Here is a 22,611-nt window from a genome sequence, read left to right on the forward strand (position 1 = left end):
GCGGCCAACACAGAATCTTGATTAGAATATAATCATTAGCATGGACTACTGATCACAGGAGACTCATTCAACATAATTTAATAATAGCATTTTAATGTGCTACTAGTATTTCAAATACTTCTTCTACTACTACTTGTCATAATAATGTGACATTTATGTACAAACTAACATTTCTGTTTTGTTTGTTAAGTTTTGTTTGTTAAGATGACTTTGGAACACAGTTTCCAAAAGCAGGCATTACCTTTTGATGTGTCAATAACTGGAGTCATAAGAAGAGTCATCCCAGTACACATTTATAGAGTTAAACTGCAGCAGTGATGGCTCAGAGCTAAATATTTAAGCCTGTTGTAGCAATTAGCTGGGAGTTTATCTGCCAATCCTCATTATCTGACAGAAGACCCTTCTCAATATGGCAAGTATGTATGGTGTACACCAGGGACGGAAATTAACACCCGCCACACGCCATTTGCGGGTGGATTTGTATGGTGGCGGGTGAACTGTGTCACTTCACCCGCCACTGTGTCGGGTAATACTTTCCAGTCAGGTCCGATCAAATTTGCATATTTAATACATTCGTCATACGGCGCTGCACAGTTCCACAACCATTACTGTCAACATCCGGCCCCCTTCTTCCTCTGCGCCTCTTTTGCTGAACTGCGACTGCCAACATCCAGGATAATATACCGGTAACCATAGAGATAATATGCCGGTATCAACATTCGGTATAGTATGCTAGGCTTATTATTGACGTGAAAAAAAAATACTAGAGAAAGCATTGTTGCGTTTCCTCACCGGAGGAAAGAGAACAGCTGGGGAGAGTGTAGGCCAGGTACAGGTGGCGGATGATAGTACGGCTGTCATCCCCAAAAAGAAGCGTTGTTTTAATAAGAGATGGCGAACATCGGACAGTGGGCAACACCGTGACCGGCTGGTGTTTGACGGGACGAGCCAGACAATGTTCTGTGCTCTCTGTCATAAACATGCTTCGGATTGCCACAGGTCCAATAGTTTTGTGAGTGGGACACAAAACCTAAAATTGGAAGCCGTGGAGGACCACGAGTCCTCAAAAAGTCACCTTCACGTTTTGAAAATTGCCAAGGGAAAATCAGCGCCCGAAACCACGACAGCGATGAGGACGCTCGATAGCCTCAAAACAGCCCAGCTTGATAGAAGTTAGTTCGAAATGCACACGCAATTGCCAAAAAGGGAAGGCCATTTCAAGACTTCGAATGGCACTGCACGTAAGTGATTTTTTTTATTTTCTATTAGGTCTGATGCAATAGTTTGTTGCTGTCGAAAAGCTAGCATGTTGGGTAACCTTAGAGATCTCCTCACTGTAACGTGCATATAAATCCATACAAAGATCCAATGTTTAGTCGTTTGTGTCCATATTAAATCCATCATTGACCGGGTATTCCTTTGACAAAAGCCAGTCTGTGAATGCGCAATAGCAGGGCTGCATAGCGAACGTACACAAACAGATACGCTAACGAGTTCATATATATAATGTATTCTGACGTTTTTCAATGTGTCTTGCACTTATTAAGTCATTGTTTCTTGTTCTTGTTTCTTCATGGTCTGTTTTCAAATGTTTAATTTCGAATGCATAGGCAGAGTATGAGTCTTCCTGTTGCATTATAGGGGCAGATTTCATTATACATCTGGTTGAATTGAAGAAATTAAAAGGCCAGTGCACTGAAAAAACAAATGTTCCTATTGACTTATGATGGTGTAGCCATGTTGTTTTATTGTTAATATGTCATTTTGTTTTTATTGAAAATACTTTGTATAGATGAATTATCCCCAAAATTGTCATCGTAACACCTTTGAAATAAACATGACTTAACATGGCAGATACCTGTGTATTGTTTATCATATGCGGTAAGAGTGTAACATTTTCAACTCAGTTCCTTGGTAGCACCTACTTACAGTAAAAATCACTTCTGATGGAAAAAATGATGTGTATGAAAAACACATTTCTTATCTAGTGTTACTATTATATTGTTTAAAATGTGCGCATATATTAAAAAAATATATAGCGTATAAAAAGTAGCTGGTAAAAAAGATGAGTGGCTGGTGGGCAAAAAAGTTAATTTCCATCTCTGGTGTACACAACGTACTCAAGCTCTTACTCAGTCAAACATCCCTGTGCTTCTCCTTTTGTTAAGCAAAATGGCCGTCACAAGATCAGTCCCACCGCCTACTGTCTCCTTCACCAGGGATCCGACCAGAGGGGTGAAGATGTTTCCATTGTACGGCTGTGATTGGGGGCTCGGGGGAGGGGCAGGGGGTGTTGTTAGGGATGTGTGGTGCCCAGATGTGCGCTGTGAGTCACTTTAACCCCCCCTGAGTCACCGTACCCCGACACTTTACCCCCCAGACACAACTCGCCTTCACACTGACTCCTCTTAGGAGGGTTGGGGGTGCGTTTGTTATCTATGTGGTGCTGCAGGCACACACACACACACACGCACACGCACACGCACACACCCACCGACACATATAAATACATATATACACATGTACACACGCAAACACAAACAAACACACACCCACATACAGACAGACAAGCATGCACATATGCATACACATTTACACACATTTACACACACACACACATACACATCTAAAAACAGATCACACATGTACACACAAATACACACCAGACAAGCACACATAAAGACAGACAAGCTTGCGCGCACGCACATACATTCACACACAAATAAAGACCGGCACGACACATGCACATTCACGATTAGCGTATTTATAGGCCATATATTTAGCCTGTGAAAATGGGATAACATTCTGTCACATCACTGTGTTCCCAACTTAGTCATGGTGTGTGAGAAACATATTTTAAACCAAGTCTTTTAAAAAAGTTAATAGGACTCGGTTGGCCCCCTCTTCATTGAAAGGCCATAAATCTTTCGGAATAAGCCAGTCATGTGCACATCTGGGTGTTTTAGCCACCGGGCTTGGGGTGGAATGGTGTCGGAGATCATTGACCCGCCCAAGTGTCCACCAGCATGTAATGACCGGAAACGGTGGATCCTGAATTGGGTCTTGCTCTTCCTCCCGGCTAAGTCTTGATCGGGACTGCGAGGGCTTGGAGTCCAGGGAAGTGTGTGTTTCTTGGAGTCCAGGGAAGTGTGTGTTTCTTGGAGTCCAGGGAAGTGTGTGTTTCTTAGAGTCGAGGTAAGTGTGTGTTTCTTGGCAGACATTGAGTGATGGCTCTGCAGGGGAGTCTCTGCCAAGTCCGTTCCAGAGAAGAATGAATGATAAAACACCGTTGATCCAATGTCTCTGGTATAGGATAGCTGTCTGGCACAGACACTTTACCAACACCTCAAAGGAAAATCACAACCAAAAACAAGTTCAATTAAGTAACAGAAATGTATTGGACAGCAAAATCCCTGCTTTCTCATCATTTAACGACAGACTTTGACATATCTGCCCTAGATATAAAGTCAGACTTTGACAGACTCTGAGACACAGTTTATGTGAGTGACTATTTGCTGTAAGGAATTGTTAAATAACATGTACCAATAATGTGACAATGTGTCATACTCATGCGTGTAAAAAAAGCTGTGATGAGTGAAAGCTGAGAGAAGGTCTGGTAAACAAATTCTTTCCAATATTCCTCTCCAGAAATAGCCCATTTAAGCAGCCTGATGAGGCTGCGTCACGACTTAACAGAGCGCTAACCCATTTGAGGCATTCTGATCACCTTTTGCTCCATCAGGCCTCCATCTATTTACAGCAAAGTGCATTCAGGAGGAACGGCAGATCATTCCATTGACACTCTATTGACTCGGTTTCAGTCGGGTGAATAGAGTTTCATTTGTGTCTGGCTACACATTCTAATGGTAAAGGTTAATTATTTACCCTAATCAACCACATAGTTGAGGCAATTTCTAAGAAACTCCCTCAGGGATGCATCCGGCCATGGGACTTGGTAGACTATACTGTGGGTAAGTATTCACTCAGTCGATAAAAGCAAATCATAAACAGTACATGTGCATATCCTCAATTCAATTATATTCTCAATCAAATATGACATTCACACATAACCTAGATCACAATTGTAAGCCAAGTCACATCACAGACTTTTTTGTCCTCATATTATAGACAATATGAGGCCCAAAACAATATACCATCACCCCTTGTTTCAATATCTTGTACTGGATGTATTTGTTGTGCCGTTATGCGGAGGAGGAGAACTCGAAGGAGGAGTGTCTGGCTCCATGCTGCCTCCCCAGCCTCTCTCCCCGGGTCTCCACGTGACCGACAGCCTTTTGATCAGCACATCTTGGCCCTGGTCCTCAGAGCCCTGCGATGTTCCTGGAAACCTTGTAATATTCATCACAAACACACAAACACACACACAGACACGCACACAGACACACACACACACACACATACACACACATACACAAACACACACATAAACATACACAAATACATCTAAAGGACAGCTAAAAACGTCTCATATTTGTAACACCAAATATGTTAAGTGTAGTCAGTTCTTTGTTTTACTATTTCTTTAATCTTGTCTAGATGCTTGCTTTACACTCCTCTCTACCCTCCCCCTGCATGAGTTGCAGCGGTAATGAGTTGGTGTATTTCTCTTGAGGTTCTGTCAAGAAATAATGCATAAAATGTAGAATTAAGGGGGCAGTTCAGAGCAGTAGGCTTAATGTATTTTTGCATCTGTTTCCCTCTGTCTTAGACAAAATGCAAAAAAAAAGCCCCACAATGCTGTAAATGCCATGATCCCGATTAACCTCCCTACCTCTCTTATAACAGAAACCAAACAACCAATGATTTGACTGCAATACTAAATACTCAATCAACTGAGAATGACAGAGATTGAAATTTGCATGTTTGGAAGAACCTTAGCAGTAATTTAGTTGCCTGTCGTCTATAATTTACTCATTGTTCTTAGTTGACCTGTTATTGGTAATGATATTGACAAGCTGGGCTGGAGCTTAAACGTGCACGCGGACATATGTTCACTGTTTTAGACATGAGCAGAAATGATTACATAATAGCTCTATGTTTTGACGTTGTATGAGCTTTACATAATTCTAAGAGATGCTAGTCTGCACGCTTTTTGTGAATGCATCGCTGTAGTAGATTACAGTAATATGGGATTATCTGATGTGTATTATTTTCAGAGCAATAATGGACATTGTATTACAGTCCCACAATCGACTAAAGTTGCAAACGGTGTTTCTGGGATTTCACTGCTACGGGTAAGCAGTGGGCCGATACAACTGGGGCGGTGCTGGGAAGTGGAAAATAGGTGATTAACCTTTGTTCCCAGTCTTGCGCAATTACCACTGAATCATCCTTTCATACAGCAAGTGCTGTGTAACAGTCTGCAAAGGAATGAGTCGACGTGGTATTTGTGTGTGTTTGTGTGTGTGTGTCATTTTCACAGTGACACATGATACAGAGGCAGAATGAGTCATCTTGGGTTGAATACGAATATAAACTCTATTCCTCCATGACTCTTTGTCTCCGTGTCTGCAGTGACGTGAGCTTGAGTGTTATCTGACTATATGTGGATGGAGTTAACAAAAGGGCCGAAAAATAACTGACCTGCAGAACAAGATTGTGGAACGCTTACGGGGCACATCCAATAACCTGATGAAGATCAGGTCGTCAGACGGTGGAACCTCTTTAAAACGATGTTGGTGGCTTGTTCCAATTTGGCTACTAGCCCTGCCCACTGTGGCACCCACGAAAGCATGACATTTCATTACACGATAGATCCAAGCAGTCATCCTATTGCTAGAGGAAGCTCATATGTGGTAGTTCAGTGGTTTCCAGGCATGTGGCCTTGTGTGTGAAATGCGTGGGCACACATCAATATGCACATACAAACACAAACTCACTTTTAACACACGTATGTACGTACGAACGCACACATGCACACGAACACACACACATGCACACATGACCCTTTTTCATGGTTTGCAGCTTGGTTATGTTAGTTATATGATCTAAATGGACTGTTGACTCATCACCAAAGTGAACGATAATCTGGTCATTGTGAGGGCAGATGGATCATGCTGTCTCCCCCCGGAGGTCCAAGGCCCTATGCTGTCCCACATGGCCTTGTGACACCTTTGGGCTTTTCTGCGTAACAGTAAATAATCCAGTATTTGTATAAAACCTCCAGCGGATTAAAGCAAATCCCATATGCATGGGCTTTTTTGTTGTTATTGTGGTTTCCATAACACTATTCCACAATCATCCACAGATTGCATCAAAGCATTTTCGCTTTTTTTTTCTCTCTCCCTTTGGAAGCAATTTGAACGGATTGTGAAGATGTTGCAGCCAACGATGAAAATGCCACCGAAACCTCTTTCTCCTCTGTAATTTTTGCCAGAAAAGCCTCCACATCGAGATGCAAAAGCCCACCCATGTAGTGATGGTGGAGTTCTCTGGTCGACTCACAGTCTGCAGCATGTGATTCCTCTCTGACAGCAGCAGCCACGTACGTCAGATGAGGCAGATCAAAGACTTTGTGGCGCAAAATCCAATCGTACCCTGACCATGACACCCACAGGTTCTGTGAGGTGAGAGAGAGACCTGTAATGAGATTACACTAGTGTTTTGCATAAATATTTCAAGAGAGGTTTTGAAACAAGGAGAGTTCAGCACAAAGAGCAGATACCAACAGGCCTAGAATCGGCCTAGAATCGGCTAGAATCTTCCTTCCGTCTTGGGATCCATGCACACTGTTGAGTCGGAGCCACAGTACACAGTGTGCTTGTGCACATTGATCTACAAGTGATGATGAAAGCTCTCTTTCATGAGGGTACGGAAACTCACCCCGCTTGTCGGCAGTATTGCCTCAGCTCCTCCAAGAGGACTGAGCGTAAGGGCGGGCTTCAAAGAACGGGTCCGCAGGTGCTCTGTGGAAGTCGCAGACATCGACAGCCAGAGCCTTGGATACCAAACAATGTGTGCCGGAGCATAGCACGCATTCAGGGCTCGTCCCTCAACTATGCAGATTGAACTCTATGGCAATGGCTATGTATTCACCGTGGTACTGCAGTGTTTCGCAATATTGTAAGTCATGTAGCCCTGCGTGTGTTTATTATTCGGTTTCCTGTTTTGGCTTGTTATTACACCTTTAATCAGGACATATTCAGGGAATGAACCTGACCGAATTGGCAATAAAGGATATCTTGTTAAAATAAATTCCCGCAGCAAGTCAGAATAACCAGATTGAATTGGGGTTCATCCCCTGAGTGAAATTGAAACATAATAGGAGTACACTACAAACAAAAGAAATTTAATCCAAATGTAACTTCATGGAAGACATCAAAACAAAAATTTAGATAATGCTTGGCTTAACAAACACTTTCATAACATTATTGAATTTCGGTGATGTCCTTTCAACCATATCCTAAGGAAACCCCCATGTGTCAGCTCCTGCAGCACAAACACATCAACTACCACTACGTTCCCTAGCAACCCCCTCTCCCAGCATCTCCTCCTCTTGGGGGGTTCCCAGGGCAACCCCCTCACCCTCCTCCTCCTCCCCCTCACCCTCCTCCTCCTCCCCCTCACCCTCCTCTCCTCCCCCTAGTTGTATGGGCTGTGTTGGTGGAGCTTGGTGCAGAGGCCCTATAACCAACCACCTCTACTTCCTCTCCAGCTCTCAGAAGTGGAAACACTCTCCTTAGAGATCATCTCGAATCATGGAGCTCCTCCCAGCATCAACGTAGCCTTCCATATGTGCCTCATTCCCCTCCATATTCAGTTCGTCCAACCCAGCTCACGATTACAACCATGATGGCTTCTAGGGTAATGGAATTCAGTTCCTCCCACCCAGCTAGTGGTTAGAACCAAGATGGCGCAGGACTCCAGGTGAATGCAGAAGAGAGATATCTTTATGGCCCTGTTCAATGCACAAGGTTAGCATTATAGGTAAGAGAGTCAGGAGTTGGACTGTAGATTGAGAGTACCAGGCACATACCAGGACTATTGACGTCATCACCATCTCGACATGGTAGATGGTTTGCGTTGCTTGTTCCAGTTTCAATGAATAATCTCTGTAGCATTGAATGAGACCCGTATCTTAAAGGGTAAGTAAGCCCATGTTTTAGCAGAGACTCCTTCTGTGCAGGAGATTGAAAAACGCGATGTGAGTGGAAAGAGAAGTTGTCAGGGTTTTGGGAAGTAAGGGGTTTCCTAAGCAGGTGCGAGTTGTCAAACCCCCACGTCACGCTCGCTCGACCAAGGGTGTGCAGCCAATCGGAGAACACCAGGAGTGGCAGACCCACGTATTTGACAGATGATTTCCCCTGTTCAACAACTTTACATTTTAGTCAAAAATAACACACAAACCCGACACTTAGCGAGTCTTCTGCTAAATAGCTAAAAACTTTTAAACATATAATATCATCCAATACGATTCGTTATAGATCATGTATAATAATAGTTTCATAACTTTGGCAATCTGCTTATTGATTAACTTGGTACGAAGAGAACGCCCTATATATTAATTTACACATTGAGGATGTATTCATTTAAACCCCATCATCATAATTAAACCTATTCCAGTGGCTTACAATGCAAATCAGCAACACAAAGGTGCCTACTGTTGCGCATGGCACAGAACATCTTTCCTGCTCTGCGTTGATTCCTCGGTAGGATTCATATTAGAATAATTATGCCATCTCTCAAAATTAAAAAATAGAACACATACACAAACACACACCCACACCCACAAACATTCACACACACACAAACACACACACACGCAAACACACACACACCCACACACACACCCACAAACATACACAGACATACACACACATACACGCAAACACACACACACGTAAACACACACACACCCCCACACATACACAGACATACACACACATACACACACATACACACACACACACACACACAAACACAAACACACACACCCGAGCAGGCAGCCGGGGAGCAGCCAGCCACACCTGCTGCTAGCAGCAGCTGGCTCTGCTCACGGGGGGCTAACAGCCACAGCCACAGGACGGTCCCTCTGCATCACTTTACCGTGCCCACGCATATAAAATAACCATGACACGGATCACATGCCTGTCGTCGTGGCGCTCAGCCGACGAGTGTGTGAGTGTGTCTGGGAGTGTGTGAACCGAGGCTGAGGTGATGTCACCGCCGGACCGCCTGTGTTTGGTTATTAGGCTTGCCGGTGCAGATGAGACAGAGAGCGAAACCACCGCCACAGCTAGCCATAAAACACTAGCACGGTGTTGGGGGTATGCCATTGGCGTAGCGCTTTTACTAATGCGGGATGGGTGTTTGCCCAGATGTACTTGGGAACTATTAGATCTTTGGGGACACTTAGTACTTTGCCGGATATTAGAACTTTGGGGAAAATGAGAACTTTTGAAACTATTACTTGGAAACTTTGGTCAGTTCAACGTTATTGCACTGCATTATTTTTATGGAAACATGCCCTACATGATGTAAAAGGAACAAAGACCCTGTTTATTGACTTGATTTTGATTTGGGAACATCTTTCAAACTTCATTCACTCACTTCATACTTTCTTAGTTTGTATTAATTTTTTCTAACTATATATCCATGGCAGAATACTGATATGTGCTATGGCTGACGTCATCCCTTGGTCCGATATAAATGAGGTGATTCATCTCATTGGACTAATGGGATGGAACTGCAGGGTCAACTTACAAATCATTGGTCAGTGTGTTTTTATGCCATCTAACTTCCTGTGCCTCGTGATGGGCTATAGCATGCATTATTCTGGTGTTCACACTCATCTGTATAATAAGGTCACAGGTCAAGGGCAATGGCTGTGGCTGTGTTGGAGAGTAGGACGATTCATTATCTTATGCCTTCTTTGGATATTTTTCCTGTGACTCATCAATGTCCCTTAATCAATGAACACAATCAGGTCGGCAGGTATACCCTGTTTAGTGTGTGTTCGTGTGTCCAGGTGTGCACTGGTGTGCTTGCGTGTGTGTATGCGTTTGTGTGCGTATGGGGCGTGTGGGTGTTTGTGTGTCTGTTTGATTTAATGGCAGGCAGCCTTTGTGCAATCGGGAGATTGATTTGTCTGTGTGTGTGTGCGTTTAAAAGGCAGGCAGCCTTTGTGCAATTGTTCATCCGTGAATGTGTGGGTGCAGGTTTGTGTGTCTGCGTGGGCATGTGCGTATTGCTGCACGTCTGTTTGTATCTGTGTGCATGTGTGTGCGTGTTTGTGTGCATGTGCGCTCGTTCCTGCAGGCATTTGGATTCATGTGCGTGTATGTGTCTGTGTGTGCATTCATGTAGATGCGTGTGTGTGTGTGGCTGTGTGTGTGTGTGTTTTTGCATGTGTGCCCGTTCCTGCATGTGTGTGGATGCATATGCGTGTGTGTCTGTGTGTGTGTGCTCATGTCACCTGCCTTTGTGTCGCTGAGTGTTTGTCTCCGTGCTCACACGTTGCTCTGGACCGTTCCTCTCTGTCACGCTGACATCGGAGCGGCGGCTATTCCTGGCTTCCTGTAATGTTAGCTTGTTAGGCGGGGCGCGCCTAGCTGCAGGGCGCCGTGTGGACGGGCCGGGGGAAAGAGCGGAGCGAGCCAACGCAGACCTGTGAAGCAGATCATGGCCCACCCCCACAGGGCCAGGGGACCAATGCCCCGAAAGACCACCGCCTGAGAAGTTTGAATTGGAACCTACATTGAAATTCATATTCATTCAAATATATGCACAAAAACGGCTGACATTTCTCACTATTGATCTCTTTGTCTTTTTTCTTTCTTTCTTAATTTCATTCCCTTGGTTTTCCGGTTGACTTCTTCCTCTCTGTCTCCCGGTTTCGCTCTCTTCCTCTGGCTCATCATAATCCCAAAGTGCTAGTGCATCAATGCCATCTCTCCTTGTAAGATACCAGCGGCTGTCAACCCCATAACCCTGTGTTAAGGCCTTTGATGGGATTTTGTATCCAATTGTGGTATTATCCGTTCTCGACCACAGCGCTGAAATATCTCCGTTGCCACTAATATGTTTCCATGTATCAGCATCTATCTTTCTACAAAGCCCTCACGTGGACTGACCTTTTTATTTGTTTGTATGCTCATAAATCCTACTAAATCCATGCACTGTAAATCACAGAGCTCTCCTCTCTCTCTCTCTCTCTCTCTCTCTCTCTTTATTCCCCTCTCTCTCTCTCTTTCTCTCTCTCTCTCTCTTTTGCTCTTTCTTTTCTTGTAGAGCAGGAAGACTTGAACACACACCTGCATACACACATATATATCCAGAAATAGATACCCACCTATGTACACCCATATCCCCCCCACCACCTATTTTCTACCCCCTTCCGCCCACAGACACACACATACATATACATGCACACACACACACACACACACACACACACACACACACACACACACACACACACACACACACACACACACACACACACACATAGAGAACAGCAGATACCTTGTAGTCAGTTTGTTAACTTTCTTAATGCAACACAGAACATCAAATACTTTACTTTACTTTATTCATATAGCACTTTAGTGTGTATAGTGTGTTTGCAGTAGCAACATTTGCTTCAAGTTGGTCAGTGTTGACTAAATGTCATGTTAAACCCAGACTGCCTACGCATAGATTATAAGAAAATGGACAATGGGTCAAATAATCATTCTTTTTTTTGGTTAAAATTGTTAGATCATCTGATGAAATTGAAAATGAGTCACCACTATTGAAAAAGCGACAGAACATTGAATAATATCAATATTAAAGTACTATAATCTATACAAACAGACAAAGCTCCACAACAAGGGAGGCCTTTTCATCCTGGATAATGGGCGGCTGACATTGGCCGAGCTGCTGGCGGATTACGGGAGTCGTGACCCCATGCGGGTGTGTGGCTGGAGGATGTATATATATGAACAGCAGGGGGGTGAAGGTCCATGGCGACCCTCCGCGTCCTCCGCCACGTGGATCCCTCTGTCCTGACACCACATAAGACATCCCAGGGTGCGATGGCTCATTTAGGAAGAGACACAGAGCGCGGGCTGAGGCGCTGCGTTGTGGAGGCTGCCGGGGAATGGCTCGCCCGTATTGGATACGTGTAGTGAGCCGTGTGAAGGGACCCCTGTTGGCATGGTGATGAGCCATTACCAGCCATTAACGAACATCGATCCCTTTGTGACATCACAAATGTATCAGTCGGTTGGTTGGAGTCGATCCGTCCGGCGTGCGTCTGAGTGGACACTGACTCGGGATGTCAGAGAAAGGGATGGAGAAGGAGCCCTTTCAACGGTGGATCATAAGCATCGGCCATTAGCAGTCAATGCTACAATAGTTAACTTTAAGCACCTTCAGTAGCTGTTGGTTTTTAATGAGTTCAATACATATTCAGTATATGCAGGACAGTATACTGTGACTAAGCATATCATAAGAATGAATATATTAACATAAATGGAGCTGTGTGTGTAAATGTTATGTAACGTGTGTGTGTGTGTGTGTGTGTGTGTGTGTGTGTGCGCGTGCATGCATGCCTGCATGCATGAGTGAATATGTGTTTGTGTGTGTGTGTGTCCTGAAGAGACAGACACACAGTTTGAGAAGAGTGACTAATGTGCGTCCAAGTGTGTGAAGCAGTCCAGAGCCCATAGGCTATGCTGTGTGAGACACGCTCTTCTACACTGGTTTGTTTTCTGTAAAACACAAGACTATTACTTTTTTATTCATTAAATTGAATGTGCTTAAATTGTAGTTTTCGGTAAATGTGCGGTAGTTAACAAATCGAAATATAGACAGTGACAATGAAATATTTTATAAATCCAGTGCTAAAGGTATCTAGAACTTCTGTAAAGTGTGAATTCTCCGAAGCAGAGGAAAGACCTAGAGGTTTTCTATCATAAGCTATGCTAAGTCACTGGAGAGGATGCGTTGATGATGATGATAAAACTACTGTCTAATGGGCATGAGAAGCTGGTGTTCTTTTTGGTAACAAACACAGAACACAAATTATATATATATATATATATATATATATATATATATATATATAATATCATTATATAATGTATTTAACATATACATATCTTGCCTTGCACACATCCCAGAGCGCTATAGGAGCAGATGGGAGATGTACTCACTGCACCATGCCTTGGGGGAACCCTGGGTTGTCCAGCCAGTTGGTCAGCTAGCTTATGATACAAACCCGGAGATAGGTGTATCTCAGGAGAGGCTGCTTAACAGATGCCCTAACCTCCATCTCCTGGACCCCCGAAAGTCCTCCTATAGGAGGAGCTCATCGGCCTGAAAGAGTCACAAACATACACTCTCACACACACACACACACACACACACACACACACACACACACACACACACACACACAGACACTTACACACACACAAACACATACACAAGCTCACACATTCTCTCATTGACACACACACACACACATACACACATTGACAAGCAGTTTAGCCCCCGTGACGCATGTAACACATAATATAGAGATAATATCAAACATGACTAACAGTCAGCATCATGTTCTAACAGTCAGCTACGCCAAATAAACAATCTGGAAACAATGTAGAATTAGACACGACTGCATTTATAAGGAACATTAAAAACATGTTTAACATGCATCTCGAGCGATAAACTGGTCTTGCAGCCAAATCTGTCATTTCACAGTTGTATATTTCAGAGGTTTTACTTTGCAAATCAAAGCAAAGAATGTTTAATCATCACATTAAACTCAATGCAGGCTTTGATTCTTTCCCCACCTCATCACCTCATTGATAGGAAAAGGAAATGAAGTATTAGGATAATGGCCTGCCTGCTAAACGGTGTGGCTCTGTTTGCTGGTGCGTGTTACCACAATTAAATCTGCTGATGCCCAAAGCCTCTGATTAATGCCTCAGAACTAATATCATCTATTATTATGGACCATTACCAGCACCATCACCACCAGTCATACTGGTTTCCATTGCATGCAGTCTTGGTTGCCTTCTACCCTCATGAAATCACACAACAAGAATGTTAATAATAATGATAATTAAAAAAAATAAGTATATAAATACCAAAAGTATGGCGATGGGAGGAAATCCAAGTATCACAGTAAAAAAGAAGATGTAGCAAGAGATTGCGGCTATTCATATTTACTGACTCGAAAGAAGCTTACAGTAAACTTAAGGAGCATGTCGTTAAGGAGCAGGTATAGAGGTTTGTTTGGTGTCTTGCTCAAGCATATCTACAGCCATATTAGGTACTGACATTAAGGGGACCCAACCTGCATCCTCAAGCGACTGAAGCGATGACAGCTCGGTTGAGGGAAATATTGAAAGTATTCAACAGATCTGTCTGTGTCTCAGCATGTGTGGATTAGTAAACTGTGAGTGGAGAACCAACAGGAAGTCCTTTCCACTGTTTCCTGCGTGGCATCCCTATGTCTGACCATCTGCTGGGCTGGCTGTGCGTGAGCGCATTCCGAAACGCGGAGGATGCGAGAACACTCTGGATGACTAAGGGATTTAAGTCATTCATCTGACAATTGAGAAGCAACAACAGCTCTCGGTGACTACCTGTGTGTGTGCATGTGTGTGTGTTTGTGTTTTTGTGTGTGTGTGTGTGTGTCTGTGTGTGTGTGTGTGTGAGTGTGAGTGTTTGCCTGTCGTTGTTTATTAGGCTATCTGCCAAAGTTCCCACTGTTTACCCGCTTCTCTGTCGCAGTCTTTTATTTGGGAGACTGCTGCGATTCAGGCCTGGGGATGTAAAGAAAGGAAACAACCTATTCTGTTCTAATGTAGTACAAAGTGTTCCCTTCCACTGTATTCTATCGTATCATATCTGTTCTTTTTGGTTGTATTTTATTGTAGCCTACCATATTATGTTATATACCACAAGATCCATTATAACATCCTCTATACTGTTCTACTATAGTCTATTCTAATATACCTAATTCTATTATATTCTACCGGAGCATACCATACCATCATAACCTATTCTATTCTATCATATTCTATTATATACTACCTTACCGTAACATATTCTGCTCTGCCATATCCTATTCTATTAGAAACAGTGGAGCACACCACAGTGCTCCCACTGAGAGGGATGGTAGGAGGAGGAGAAGGGAGGGAGGAGGGTGGAGGAGGAGAAGGGAGGCAGGAGGGTGAAGGAGGAAAAGGAGGAGGAGGAAGGAGGGTAAAGAAGGAGGAAGGAGGTTGAAGAAGGTTGAAGGAGGGTAAAGAAGGAGGAAGGAGCTGACAGGAGGAGGCAGGAGAAGGAAGGCATGAGGGTGGAGGAGGAAGGAGCAGGCAGGACGGTTTAAAGAAGGCCCAGAGGGGAGGGGAAGGTCAGGCTGGTGATAAGAAAGCAAAGGGATCAGAAAAGAGAGGTGGAGAGATAATGGAGGGGTGGGGGAGAGGAAGGGGGCTTAGTCAACCCCCATGACCCAGCACTGAGGTTATATCTATTGATTTTTATATTCTTCCCCCATTTGGTACAGTGGACATTTTTCTTTCTGGGAGCGTGATCAGAATATACACAGTGTTTGCATACAGACCTGTATTTCTCTCAGTCATAGTGCAATGTCGTTTTCAATGATCAAATCAGGATTCTGTGTCATACTGGCAACTTGTGAACCACAAGTCATGTTCTGGTGAAGCATTTGGTATTTCGGTGGTTGGCTGAGACTTAGTGCACTGTCAAGTACCACGCCGTTTATAAAAACAGCATCTCATCATTCCTAGTGAGTCACGGGCGGCCTTTTAACCGGTAGTAGGAGTAAAATAAAGAGACAGAGAGAGAGCAATTTTACGGCAATCAGAGCGACATGAGGTGTGTGAAATAATGATCTCAGACATGGTGGTAACAGAACTCACCCCCCCGCCCCCCTCCCTCCACGCACAGCGGAGGTGTGAAATGTAAATCAAACATGACTTTGCGATGCTTGGTCTTGCTGCTACCGTCTTGTAGGGTCTAAGCAGTGTGTTATCCATATTTAAGCATTATCACTCTTTAATCCCTCTCAGAGACTCCCCGGGGTTAAGGTCTGTGGTCGAAGCGCTAGGACTCTTGACATTTAATCAATAGGCAAGCTGATAATAATGATAAGATTAATAATGATGACAATCCGTCCAACCTAATCTTTAGCCTGGCAAAAGCTGGTGTCAAGGGAATGTAGTTCAAGACTTTGCGGCCAGGCCTCAGATCCAAAAGAAAGCAAGACAGAAAGCCAGAATGCCACACTTTGAGCTTCAGATAAAGGGCCCTGTCCCATCCCACAGTGCAGGGGCGTACGTAAGAGTATTTATTTGGTAAACATAATTTACCAAATAAATTATGTTTGTTTGATCAGAAGGTGATTTTGTAACAAGATATCTGAAATGTGAACACATGCCCTAGTTATTCTATCCCTATGACCAGCCCCATTCAGCTAATAATAATAATTCAGGATTATTAGCTGAATAATCCTAATTATTCAGGTAATAATTTAGCTGAATAATTTAATGTATTGAATTCTAACTGCTTGCGATGGAGCAAGGGTCGTCCAAAAATCAACTATCAGTCATTTCCAAAACGACGTCGTCGAAACCGCACTGTTTAAAAGTCCTGATGTTTACTCTGAGTTTGAACCAGGGGTTACCGCTGCTAACCACACCACTAGCTGAGTCTCCGTTCCCCCGGCTCAGATTAACACTTGGCTTCACCGGGCCTCACACTGTGCCATCAAGCGGCCTCACCTGGGGCCAAAAGGAACAAACGCTCTAAGCTGCTGTTTGCTGCTCTGATCCTGCGGCTTTAGCTTCCCCGTGTTCGGTTACCCGTCCTACCGACCTCGCTGCGCCAGCCGCAGTGTCTGTTTGTTACCGTGTGTTGTTTGTCATCCGTAATGTGCCTTAATGACGTTGGCAGGGAATGGCAGGAGAGGGGGGGGGGCATCCCAGTGTTAATACAGAGACTTGGAACTCAAAACGACAAAAGGTTGCCGGTGTGATTTCGCTAATAGTTGGTAAGCTAATAAGCTAATGCATGCTAATTGCCAGGCGTTCCGCCAGGTCGCAGTTGAATGGGAGTTTAGGAAAAAAACAAACACAAAAAAAATGAAAAAATACGTGATATTGTTTTGTTTACTACGACGCCACTGGTGGATGAGACCTGCTGTGGCTCCCTGAGACTTTCTGGGCATGTGCCGGAATACACTGCAGTGCTACACTGTGAGGGCGAGAGTGATGGAGACAGAGAGGGAGAGAGAGGGAGGTCAGGTGGAGAGAGAGAGAGAAGGGAGAGGGGGGTGGGGGGGGGGGAGCAGATGAAGAGAGAGAGAGAGAGAGAAGGGAGAGAGAGAGTGGGGGGTCAGACAGAGAGAGGGGAGGGGGGGCAGATGAAGAGAGAGAGAGAGAGAGAGAGAGAGAGAGAGAAAAGGAAGGGGGACAGATGAAGAGAGAGAGAAAAGGAAGGGGGACAGATGAAGAGAGAGAGAAAGAAGAGGGAGCAGGAGAGAGAGAGAGGGGGAGGGAAGATAGGGAGGAAGAGAGAGGTAGGGAGAAATAAAGTGAGAGAGCGAGAGAGAGATTGAGAGAGAGGGAAGTAGAGAGGGAGAGGGAAATACAGAGAGAGAGAGAGGTCATTTTCATCAGGCGGGTCTCTTTCGTTACAGTCTTCCTCCCGTCCCGTGACTTTAGAACCATTTCAAGCTAAAACTCAAGACAGCTGGGTTAAGGTCACTCTCGCTAGTCTCTGCATCGCTACTGGTATCAAATAAATGTCATATTGTTCATTCACACATGCGTTTTGTTATACTTGGTGCTGCATTTGTTCAAATAACAAATATAAATATTATACAATCTAAACAATTTTCATCAAAGCATGAGACCTTTATTGACATTATGGTACCGACACAGAGTTTAGTAGTTGCTGCTCTTTATTTAATCTAACCAGGTAAGCATGAATTGGAATGAATGCATAAATCAATAAATAGAAAAATATATACACAAATAATAATATTGCCCTGCCCAGCACCTTGGAGTCGTGACGCACCCTGGTATTTCCAAAGGCCGTCATCCATTTTGTGGGCGATGATGACGGTGGTGGTCAAAAGTGGTTGGTGGTGGGGGTGGGGTTGGCGGTGGTGGTGTTGGTACGGATGCGGATTGTTTCCTTGGTTGCAAGTGCCCTCTAGTGGTCGTAATAAGAACAGCCTCAGACATGGAATTATATTTGTTGCCATGTTTCATGTTTTGTCGTCAGTTCGGCAGAGCAGAGGAACGCTACCTTCACCACGGATCCAAAGAGGCTCCTGATCGAGGGGGCACGAGCTCTGAGGTATAACCATCCTCTGGGGGCCCACCAACCTAATAACCTTGACTGATGAGCGGGCAGGCCGAGTAGACTATAAACGCTGCCATTTCCACCTTAATTAAACGGTACAGCTCGGACAGTCCCGTCAGTGGTTTGAATAGGACACCAGCGTCCTCTTGTTCCACCGGGATATCTCTTACAAGCTAGGCTGTTACCAGCAGGGCCTCTGTGATATCCATATGCCTGTAACGCCACACTTTCCTGCCCTGAGAAACGAACCGACTTACTGAAAGATGGTGCAGAATGACGAGAGGTGTCTGATCAGACTAAGGTCAAAGGTTGATCGGGCCAAAGCCCCAGAGCCTGGTTCGGTAAACGAAGACATCCTACTTCCTTTCTAGAGGTGAACAGACCCAAGGCTGTGCACTGTCGAAATGGTGTGCTGATGCATGTGTCGAATATAAGTGTCGAATATGAAATAAAGATAGTTGATAAGGTAAGGGTAAGGTATTGGTTAAAAATATGGTGCTTTTTTAATTTGTTATTATACAGGCCTAGATTAGAAAGATGTAAGCCTGATATATTATAGCTACCAGTGGCGGCTGGTGATCAAAAATGTTGGTGGGGCACAGTAATAGACAGGGGGTCTATTACTCCCTGTCTATTAGCCCGAATTTTCTTGCGCCAATGAAAAGCTGTCTCTGCTTGATAGACAGCAAACAGTTTGCGAGCTTACTTTGACTTCAACGTGGCCGGCGCCCCTGACTTGGAGGAGGGCTTTATTTCGAATGACCAATAACTAGCCTAGCCCAAGTCATTGACGTTCAGACGCATTTAAATGGATGCTAGTATATAAGTATATCGCACAATTAAACGAGGATAACCGCTATGTATTTGTGTTGATTTATTTCGTATTGATAATAGTTGTCAGATATATTCAAGTGTATATTTCACGGAGGGGCGGCGCCCTAGAGCCCTCTATTGACCCACCGCCACTGATAGCTACACAATGTCTACATCTATCCACACGGTGGTAGCAGATATACCGACCCAGCCCGGGAGGAGACGCCTCGGTGAGGGACGTGAGTTCCCCTACGCGTCCACCTCGGCTGCAGGGCGTCGACGTCATCCTGACGCACTCTCATTGGTCGGGACTCTTTCGTCCACGAAATCCTTTACCGAAATCAACCCATTCTCTCGAAAATAATACTTGGGTCAGCAAATCTGCCCTACAAACAAATGTAAAATTCTATAAAATAAAGAATGCCAACAGAATCTTGGTTGAAGTATAGTGAATCAAAAATAGATTTGACGTTAGATGATTGGCTGGAGTCCATCTTCACCATAAGCGCTCAACGAAAGATAAAAAGCACTTTCGATTTCTCGGAGAACATTTCTGCTGAGAGAATCTACGAGGGGGAGGATCCATGGGGGGTAGCAAACAAAAGAAAGAAACGTTTTTTTTTAAGTCACTTTCACTGGAGCTTAGCAGCCAATTATTGAAGGACTCCTAACAGCAGGCTGTGTGCGGACCAGCACAGGACACAGGTGTTCCCCACAGCCCGCATGGACCTCTGAGATGCTGCTGAAACGCAACGGACGGCTCTGTGTGATGGTTGTGACCTGCATGTTATTCTCAAGAGGATATCTGTGGTCCTTCCGAGAGGAGGACAGCGACGATGCAGTCAGGTAGAGTATAGGACCACGTTGGGGTTTATGAGCTAGGGGTAGACTGGGGGATCCGGTGGGGTATTCACCTTGCTGCTGCATCCTTATCCACAGAGGGGACTGCTCGGAAGGCAACGTCGCCACCACCAGGTACCCGTGCCTGAAGTCCAGCGGAGAGATCACCACGTGTTACAGGTAGGCCTACGATGAAGTCAATGTTTTAAATAGCGTGTAACTTTTTATTTTGGGTAGATCAGAATTGGGTATTATGATATGATTATTTGAAGTCATCAATCACGGGCAGTGTGAGGAAATTTATTTTAAGTTAGTCTCCTATTTAGTAATCTTTTATTATGATTAATTGTGTGATTAACATTCTCATGCTGAATCTGATAGGCTGAGAATTTAATATGATTCAAAGAGATTAGCAGTCACATTGTATCTCCATTCTATGCTAATTAGTCTATTGGGCTTCTTATGACACTCAAAATGAATTAATTAAATCAAAGTAACATCATAATCTCCTTATTGCATAGACTAGCACACATTAACTGACTAAATATACTGACTTCGCAGACACATTCTATAAAAAAAAATAGTTTCATATTTAAAAAATATATATGATATGAAATAACAACTTTGTCATTTGTCTTTGTTTGATCTCGATAAAAATCAGGATAATGCTCCGGTCTACTCCACTGATAGGGCAGGGCAGGGTCTGGGGTTTGATTCCCACTCAGACCACCCATGCTAAGGAGTGTATGCTCTCACCCTAAGACGGTGCGGATGGAGACCTCCCCCAAACAGCCGTTATTAGGGGCAGCCTGAATGCAGGTCCCATCCTAAACATCATATTTGTCCTAACCACTCTTCTTTCTCTTCCCCTGCTTCCGTCTGGGTCTGTGGGTCTCAGACACAGGCTCTTAGGGTGATTGTGTTGGTTTATGGCTGTTGGCGGGCCGACCCTTGATGTTTATTTAGACAAGGGAGACCGGTGTTAAGGGGGTAAAAAGAGTCGATAGATGACGACCATGCCAGAGCCTAAACAGCTTAGGGTGTATTAGGTTGAGTTTACTTTTGCATTGTGCAAGTCATTACATGAACTGGAGTATTGGCACTGCTAGATGGGTGGGGGTGGGGGGATGCCGCTTCCTGGCATTTTTAACCATACCAGCAATAGTTTTAGAAGTTAAGCGCTACCAAAAATGGCAAGCCAGTGACTTTGAAATCCGTGCAGGTACTCACTTCATACCCAGGGGCAATTACAATTTGGCACGACGATGCAACAGTTTAGGACGTGTTGTGAAAGCTGGGTTTTGTTAAGAGGCTTGGACTGCTGATTGAACCCAAAGTGGGGCATTTACTTGTGCAATGGTCTTTTTGAATGATCATCATTCAGTTGTATGCATATCTCCTGCTGCCACAGACCTTGAAGACCTTGTCTCTGAGGTTTGTTGGCCTGTCGTGAGTCGATGACAGATCTGATACGGGGATGGTACCGCTACCCCCTGTTGCTATGGACCATGCTATGATGCATGTTGAACACTCTGCCCTGCACAGATCCGTCATTGGGAAATCACAGAGGATGGTGTGTGTGTGTGTGTGTGTGTGTGTGTGTGTGTGTGTGTGTGTGTGAGAGAGGGGTGGGTGGGGGGGAGGGAGAACTGCGCTGTGCTCATTGCCAACTTTTCCAGACTATGGGCCCTATCTTGCATCAAGTGCAATTTACTTTCTACACTGACGCATGTATCGTTGCTAGTTTACAACTGGCGCAGAGCGTTCTTTTCCCTCCACCGCCACGCGTCGGTAAATTAAGGAATGATCTTGCGCCCCAAGGGGCGGTTCGGCAAAAGGAGGAGGCGTGTTGTGGCGCCAACGTTCCCTGGTGCTATTTTGCAGTTTCAGAAAACGATTCCGCCACAAACCAGGAAATACCTGGTTTAATGGCAGTGGCGCGTTGTTCAGATGCTATTTTAAGGGCGCATGCATAATGTTGCTTGTGCACCTCGCGCACACACTTTGCTTCTCTCATCTACGTATCCACACATTCTTGGTAAATTATTTGGGAAAGAACAGCTGATACAGCGGTAATAAGTTGTACTTTTAAATCAATGCATCTGCAAACACTGTACAGCAAACACATATTTTCTTAACACAGACATCGTGTACAAGCCCATAACTTTTAGGATTGATGAGCATTTCATTGTGAGAAAACATTGTTTTACCGCGAGTGAGTGTTAAAAAGAATGAATGAATGCGGGCGAGTGTGTGTGTATGTGTATAATAATTAATGAATGCGGGCGCACCTGTGTGCATCCATCTGTTTAAACACACGCAAACTAAACACGTAACGCATAATACAGTCCATGGCAATGTATATTAACGGGGGGACACATGCATATTAGGAACACAAGTCGATAACGATAATGCATACAATACTGGTAAGAAACAACGATTGTTAATGTATTGCGTAGCCTATATCGTTAAATAGAACCCCAGTTACCGCATATCATAGGCCTATGTGTGTTAAGTTTTCTTTGCTGAAATTTATTTGAGGACTCCGTATTTCTGAAGTTGTGGAAGGAAACGCTAATTATATGTGTGAATTAGGCCATATTATTTGGCCATAAA

General features: G+C 44.2%; 1 protein-coding gene across 1 annotated transcript in view; it reads left to right on the forward strand.

Annotated features, from left to right (window-relative positions):
* Positions 1-19,834: 19,834 nt before the first annotated feature.
* ccbe1 (collagen and calcium binding EGF domains 1) overlaps positions 19,835-22,611 on the forward strand; it is a 28,041-nt gene continuing 25,264 nt past the window's right edge. Inside the window, exons 1-2 of the mRNA XM_079755402.1 lie at positions 19,835-20,001; positions 20,095-20,175. Of these exons, the coding sequence (XP_079611528.1) occupies positions 19,892-20,001; positions 20,095-20,175 (191 nt within the window). The 5' untranslated portion in view covers positions 19,835-19,891. The remainder of the gene's footprint in view (positions 20,002-20,094; positions 20,176-22,611) is intronic.

The sequence above is a fragment of the Pollachius pollachius genome (genome assembly GCF_949987615.1).
Source record: "Pollachius pollachius genome assembly, chromosome: 18".
NCBI classification, from domain to species: Eukaryota; Metazoa; Chordata; class Actinopteri; order Gadiformes; family Gadidae; genus Pollachius; species Pollachius pollachius.